Source organism: Meleagris gallopavo, chromosome Z, assembly GCF_000146605.3.
Source record: "Meleagris gallopavo isolate NT-WF06-2002-E0010 breed Aviagen turkey brand Nicholas breeding stock chromosome Z, Turkey_5.1, whole genome shotgun sequence".
Classification (NCBI taxonomy): domain Eukaryota; kingdom Metazoa; phylum Chordata; class Aves; order Galliformes; family Phasianidae; genus Meleagris; species Meleagris gallopavo.
The window spans coordinates 13,333,961-13,341,586 of NC_015041.2; the positions used below are offsets into that span (position 1 = coordinate 13,333,961).

General features: G+C 36.6%; 1 protein-coding gene across 1 annotated transcript in view; it reads right to left on the reverse strand.

The window, feature by feature from the left end:
- LOC109363904 (potassium/sodium hyperpolarization-activated cyclic nucleotide-gated channel 1) overlaps positions 1 to 7,626 on the reverse strand; it is a 194,744-nt gene that overhangs the window by 137,582 nt on the left and 49,536 nt on the right. The window contains exon 2 of the mRNA XM_031557236.1: positions 3,809 to 4,232. Within this exon, the coding sequence (XP_031413096.1) occupies positions 3,809 to 4,232 (424 nt within the window). The remainder of the gene's footprint in view (positions 1 to 3,808; positions 4,233 to 7,626) is intronic.

Consider the following 7,626-nt stretch of genomic DNA (forward strand, 5'->3'; position numbering starts at 1 on the left):
ATGTGGCAGGGGGGTTGGAGATTCATGATCTTTGAGGTCCCTTCCAACCCTGGCCATTCAGTTATTCTGATTCTGTGATTCTGTGACACATCTACTAGGTCTCGTCCTGCAATTAGAATAGCTTTAAGAAAGGCTTTTGAAGTGTTTTTAAGGAGCTTTTGGAGAAAACTGTCACTTGAAAAAATCAGTAAATTTCTATCATAGGTAAATTCAAAGTGGTAAATCATTTGTAACCTCTTAATTGAAACTCAGAGGAAAAGAATGAATTTCTATTTCAGAACATAAACTAATTTAACAGTGTATTTATTCTTAATTCTGAATATCTTTTAATTGTTTGGTTACCTGTGAGCATTGGTAACATAACTTACAAGTTGAGTGCACATCTATGTAAGATGTACAGGAGCTTAAACAAATCACTCTCAATACTTTTAGAATTATTTTCCAAAAAAGATTTATGGATGTCACCACTCGATATTTACAGTTATTCTATTTCAGTGACATAGTTTATTATAGCTTTGTTTTTATGTTATCCACTGTCTAGTTCTCTGCATATTCAATTCTTGATCATGTCAGCAATATGATACAGGTTCTGTCTTGTTGGATTATCTGAATATAGTAACATTAAAGTAAATATACACTAGATCCTGTAATTCATGTTTGTGTTTTGCTTTTCTAGTGTTTTTGTTTCTTTGTTTAGTTAGGAATTTTTGTTTGGTTGGTTTTTGGAACCAAAGCCGGAATCAACAACAACAAAAAAAGCAACAAACAGTCAGAAATCACTGCAAAAGCAATTTCTGCAATCAGCAATTTAAATAAATCTTTTTCCCTAAATGTTATATTACATAATATTTTTTTTTTAAATAAGTATCTCTTTGTTATCTCTTTGTTTGCACCTGGGCTTTAAGAGACTGGCATATTAGATTCTGTAGATGAATAACAGTTTGCAAATTCAATACGTCCCCCATACTTTCAAGAAACTTTAAATGTTTCTTCTCATTCTCACAGTTATTTGTTCGGGTAAACTATTTACAGCAGACCAACATATTAATCCATCCATGCCTAATAGGACCAGAGCTCTGTTACTTTTTAGAAGTTAAGGAGAAAGCTTCTGCAACACAAACACTGCTTACCTAGATGGAACTGACAGCAGCTTGATACCAATTTCATTGGTATAAATAATGTGGAAAGAAAGAAAACAAACTGTGTTTCACTAGTGTCTTATAAAAATCTCTAATATTTTTGTCAACTCCTCTTAGAGTTCAGGATACTAACCAACTAAATATTAGGTATGTGACACTAAGAAAATGAAAAAACTCTAATTTTAACCTATCTTTACTATTTAAGGTCAAACAAATACCTCAGTGGGATAGCAGTGCTGTTATACAACCTGGCTTGCTCATTTATCAGTTTTCCAGGAAGTCTATGCTTCACAATTTACAAAGAATGAGCTTGCTGCCTGTCTTCTCAATATTTTTGACATAATGCTCGTTATTTGCATATAAATATGTATTATTTTAAACATAACTTCATCATACCGAAAACCAACATGTCAGCCCACAGGCAACCAATATTCAATCCATTTAAACACTTAGAAACAGGCTCCAGCTCTGTATTATAAAAATTAAGTCATTGGGTGCTGTCTGTAGTTCATGTGTACACACAATACAGAACAGATTAACATGACCAGCATTGACTGTGACTGCCGCTGTGTGATCATCTGACCATCATTTCCAAATTAAGCTAAGTCTGGCTATCCAGTTTTGCTGTTTTAAAACTTTACAACTCTCCAAAGTTGTCCTTGATCATTGTGCAGTATAGTCTCACATCTCCATATATCACTGTTGTGATAACAAATGCCAAACACAAAATTTCATATGACTGCCTTGACTTCTGATATGCATAATATGCTAGAGAAAAGAGGTTTGTTTTATTTTGTTTTGTCTAATTTTCATTTTAGGATTTATCAATATCTCATTCAGCCTACATTTACCTCAGGGTATCTTGCACACTCTCCCAGCCAGAAGTCGTCTATGTTCAAAGTAGTCATGAAGCCCACAGCTGCCTCCCTGCAGTTTCAGACCCAGAAACAATAATACTTCTGATCCCTTTCCACCTTCCTGAGAACAATCAGCAAGCTTTATAATGTGTTACCCAACACAAAAAGATGGATTCAACTCATTTTTAATAAATGCCAGCATTATTTAAGTATTACCAAGAGAGTCAAAGATGAGGTTACAACCAAGCACCTCAGAGAAATTAGCAGCCTTGAACTATAGATTACAGCAGCAACAGGCATTGCTAGACAGGACAAGATCTTATGTTCACTTCTAGTTCTAGTCAGCTCTAAATTCAACTATTTCTGATTTAGAATACCTGATTTATCATTGATAACAGAGAAGCAAAGGGGAAAAAAAGTATTCATTTCTGTAGGGCCTTATAGTGGCAAGCTATTAATTCAAGCTGCCAGATTATAATGTCATTGAACATGTTTCAGAAGGTTGTCTCTCTGTAAAGCACAGAGGAGACAAAAGCACAGCTTTATGGTAGAACTGCAAGATATGTTTAATCATTTGCCTCAGTTAAATTGAGTACATAACTGCAGTGCTCCATTTCTGTGTCAAAAAATATAGTTACACTGCATTACATGGAGGTAAAGAAGTAGAATTTACAAAACATACTAATAAGAATAATGATCTATTTCAGGTTTTTGAGAAACAACTATAAATTTGTTAAACATTTGATACTTAGTATCATTCAGCATCATGCTGTTTTAATATAATTTGACTTTGTTTGTGAGGAGGTTCAGCAGTGAGGTTTTTGCTAAATCAGAATGTGAACGTAATACTTTAAAACAGTATCTAGTAGGAAAAAAGCCCACACAAATGGTAGAAAATCATTCTCCAGTATTCATTTAATTATCTAAAAGTTCATTTAAATAAATAAGTGCAGTTTTTAAATAGCATTTGAGTGAAAATACAAAATAATTCTTCTTACACTTGCTGCAAAAAAAGATGTAGAAAACAGCAGTTATTTTTCCTATGTTTTTAGCACTTCCTTTTAAAACATATTATGATATTTAAAACTGCAGAAATGGGGACAGGCAGAAATGAAATGCCTGAATCATGGTAATATGTGCCAAAGATTTAAACGCTTCCTAGCTATAAGCAAGCCAAATTAGGGAATGCCATAATTTTCTGTAAATGTCACCAAGCCAAACTGGCAGGCAGCATAAGGTCACATCTACAAATAGTGGAGTTGACAGTTTAGAAGGAAATGACTCAAAATTTGAACTCCCCATTTTTATAAAGAAGGTCAGTTTTCAACTAATTCAGCCTTCATACAGCCTTGAAAAAATGAATGTTCTAGGAAATCTACTCAATTAAAAGTGGTTTCAATTTCTTCTGTGTCTATATGTATAAATGTATACACATACACACACACACATATATAAAGTTCTCTAGTTCTCTGTGACTGAAAAAGCATTTACTTCTTTCTTCTAAATGCTAATCACCAAAATCAAGGGCAGTTTTAGGCGGCTGCTAAAATTTCTCATGTAGGAGTTCGTCCATCCCAATTGCGCTGACAATCCTACACACTTTATTTCTGTGGTTATCAGACAGAAGATGGTTACTGCTCTGTGCTTTCTTCCAAATGGGCTTTTCTACTAACACGTCTCTGTAACTATGCCAACTGGTGAGTAAAAGCCTGTTATTCTAACCTGGGTCTTGAGTAGCTCTTCAGAGGTACCTGACCAGTTTTTTATGGGAATAGAAGCAAACAATGTTATGATCGTATGTATGTCTCTTACCTCCTCCCACTGGTGTATGTATCTAATCAGTCTTGAAAGGCGTAATAAGCGTAACAGGCTGAGGATTTTTGTAAATCTCACGATACGAAGTGCTCTTGCTGTCTTGTAAACCTCTGAGTCCATTCCTTTTTCTACAATGAGAAAGATATAATCCACTGGTATTGATGAGATGAAGTCAACCACAAACCAGCTTTTTAAATAATTCATCTTAATGACTTTAGGGTCCAGTATTATTTCAGAGCTGTCTTCATTAACAGTCCCAGTTCTGAAATTCATTATCAAGTCCAATAGAAAAACAGTATCTGATGCCACATTGAAAATAATCCATGGTGTTGTTGTTTGCTCTGTGAAGAATGTGATTCCAACTGGTATAATGACAAGGTTTCCAACCATCATGATGAGCATGATTAAATCCCAGTAAAATCTGAAAAAATGAAAGAAACAGAATGGTTGATGCAATGTGGCATAAACTGCTTAGAAAAATGACCTCTATCACACTACTAATTTCACTTCAACTACAATTTTGGTTCCAAAATTCCAAAAAACAAACAAATTACAGTACTGAAATTTGGTGTTAATTTTACCTAAATGCATTAGTATTTTAGGTTAGCATTTAAATTAGGTTAGCAATTATACTATGCTTTCATATAAAAATTAAATGTATATAAGGATACTTAAACATTTTGTTTGTGCTAGAACTCCTGATTCTGACATAAATAAATTTAACTCCTACCTATGCACAGTCAGTAGAATAGTAATTATTATTTTTCATTATCTGCTTTACTTCTCAAGAGTATGTATCTAGAATAAAGCCAATACTGTGCTAATCATGAATGGTATATCTGAAATGGAAGCATGTGTGGCACCCAGCAGACTTATCATGGAAACAGAGAAACAGAGAATCCTCAGAGTTGGAAGGGACCTTTAAAGTTCATCTGGTCCAACTTCCCTGCAATGAACAGGGATATCCACAGCTAAGCCAGGTTGTCCTGGGCCTGATCCAGCCTCGATCTGAAAGTCTCAGGGACGAGGCATGCACATCTCTGGGCAACCTGTTCCAGTGCCTCACCACCCTCACTGTAAATGACCGTTTCCTTATATCTAACCTAAATCTACCTTCTTTAAACTTGAAGCCATTTCCCCTTGTTCTATCACCACAGACCCTGCTAGAGTCTGTCACTTCCTTCCTGTATCTCCCCTATAGACACTGAAAGGCCTCACAGGTCACCTCACAGCCTTCTCTTCTCCGGGCTGAATAGCCCCAGCACTTTCAGCCTGTCCTCATGGGAGAGGTGTTCCACCCCTTGCATCATTTCTGTGGCCCTCTTCAGGATATGCTCCAGAAGGTCTGTGTCACTCCTGTACTGAGGGCTCCACATCTGAATGCAATACTCAAGATGAAGCCTCATCAGCACAGAGTAGAGGGGCAGAATCACTTCCCTCACCCTGCTGGCCATGCTTCTTTTGATGCATGGTTTGGCCTTCTGGACTGTGAGGGCACATTGCTTCCCATCCATCAGTACCCCCGGTTTTTTTCAGCAGGGCTACACTCAATCCTTTCATCCAGCTTGTATTGGTAATGAGGGTTGCACTGACCTAGGTACAAGACCTTGCATTTGGATTTGCTGAACCTCATGAGATTCACCTGGGCCCATGCTCAAGCCTGTCTAGGTCCCTCTGGATGGCATCCCACCCCTCTAGTGTGTCAACTGCACCACACAGCTTGGTGTCACCAGCAAATTTGCTGAGAGTGCACTTGACCCCACTGCTGGTGTCACTGATGAAGATGCTAAAAATTACCAACCCCAGCACCAACCCCTGGCACCATTCATCACCAATCTCCATCTAGACACTGAGCCATTGGCCACAACTCTCTGGACTCAATCCTGCATACTTCTCTAGTCTCCTGTCAAAACTTGTGCGTAGTGTGCATATAGAAGTAATACTGGTGCCAACTGACAATCGTGTGTCTTATCAATGCAGTTATTTTATTTTTTCTGGTTTCTGTCCAAATTGAAACCCAAATATTTAACTGATAACATGTTAAACGTACTTACAAAGGCAATCACACCATTACAGCGCTTGAATAACATCACAGAAAAAGAAAGAAATCATAGAAGCCAAAAACAGAAACCAATGTTAGACAACACCAAAACTTTCATCCACTTCTATAATCTGAACTGAACTTCTACACATTTTAACAACCCAACAGATTACATTATTTCAAAGCTAGTTAAGAACCTTGAATAATAAGTTGCAACTTCCACTGCATAAAATGCACTGTTTTGTTCCAGAATCATCTACTGCTCCTCTCTGAATGCTTACAGTGTTTGTAAGCATACAGATGGCCAGACTCATATATTTATTATCTACTACAGAAATAGAGAGTAAGCCTACCTATTACAAGAAATATACATTCATTCTGATGGAAGATTTCCGTGAATAGTAATATTTATCAAACAGATTTTTAGAAAATTGTGTTTAACTTCTGAATGTTAGATTGTCAAATAAAGTTATTCTTGATCAACAAAAGAACAGAAACGGAACCTGTAAAAGTGTTAAACTCTTGTCCCATTTGAGTGCAGAAATAACTACGTAGTCTTACACTCAGCAGTTAGTGGGATTAGATGACCTCTCACAGCTTTCTGCTACTCTATGCTATTCTGTTATCCTATGATTTTCATGCATTTCCATGTGTGGTATCAGTACCTCCATGTTTCCGGGATCACCCCATAAAAATCATTGATGTCTTATTCACTAAGAGAGATAGTTTACAACTACATGCACTCAACATTACAAGTAAGCAAAGGCAGCATGATCTGTACAGCTAAATGACCTGCAAAGGCACAGAAACTGGTCTGCATCAGTTTCTCATGTTCTCACTGAACTTTCTAGAAGAGAAGAGCAGGAATGGCTTCTCCAGGACCTGAGCAGGCCAACTGCTGCAATGAGATCTGTGTGGTAGACCTGCCACCAGCACAGCATTCAGTACACCCTTCCAGGTCACTTCCATTATATTAGCACAAACCATCTCACATGCTACATGACACTCCCATCATGGCAAAGGTCCATGGCAACTAACAATAACTACATAAGTTTAATAGGAGACAAAGTGTTGCAGAATCACAAATGTATTTTTTTTTCTAAATTTGCATGCACCATACATCTTTAATTAGATTCCAAATATGTTCTCTAAATGATCTGGATTTATAAATTTCCTTTGTTTTTAGCTTAATTCAGAAAATATTTCTTGGATGATCTAAGAATACAAAACAACTAACTGTAACTGTGAAGCACAGTAAAAGCAGAGTGGCATAGTGGACTGAGCTTGGCGTAAGAATTCCTAATTCTTCATTTGATGGTAAGCCTACAGAGATAAGTTTGGACTAGCAGTTGAGTCAAAATTCCTTTAACTAATACACAGAGAAGCTGCATAGAATAGACTTTACAAGTAATTTTCCATGTACTACAGCGAGACTTCTGTTTTACATGTTTTTGGTCTTACGACAAATGTGAAGACTAAACACTATAAAAGTATTTGTGCTCAACACTTATGACAGTTGCCATACCTCTGCATTGGCACAAGTTTCCAAATGTATTTCCTTGTTTCTTTAATTCTTACAGTAGGCTTACTGCTGTACTATATACCTTATCAGTAAACTAAAAATACAATACAGAAGGAACCACAGATTTATATATTACTGTTACCAGGCTGACGGGTTCAATTACCTCAAGCATTCAACCAAAATATTTCACAAAGCATTTCTGAGGAACAGAATTCTCTAAGGAACCCTGAAATGAATGGGAAATAGCAAAAA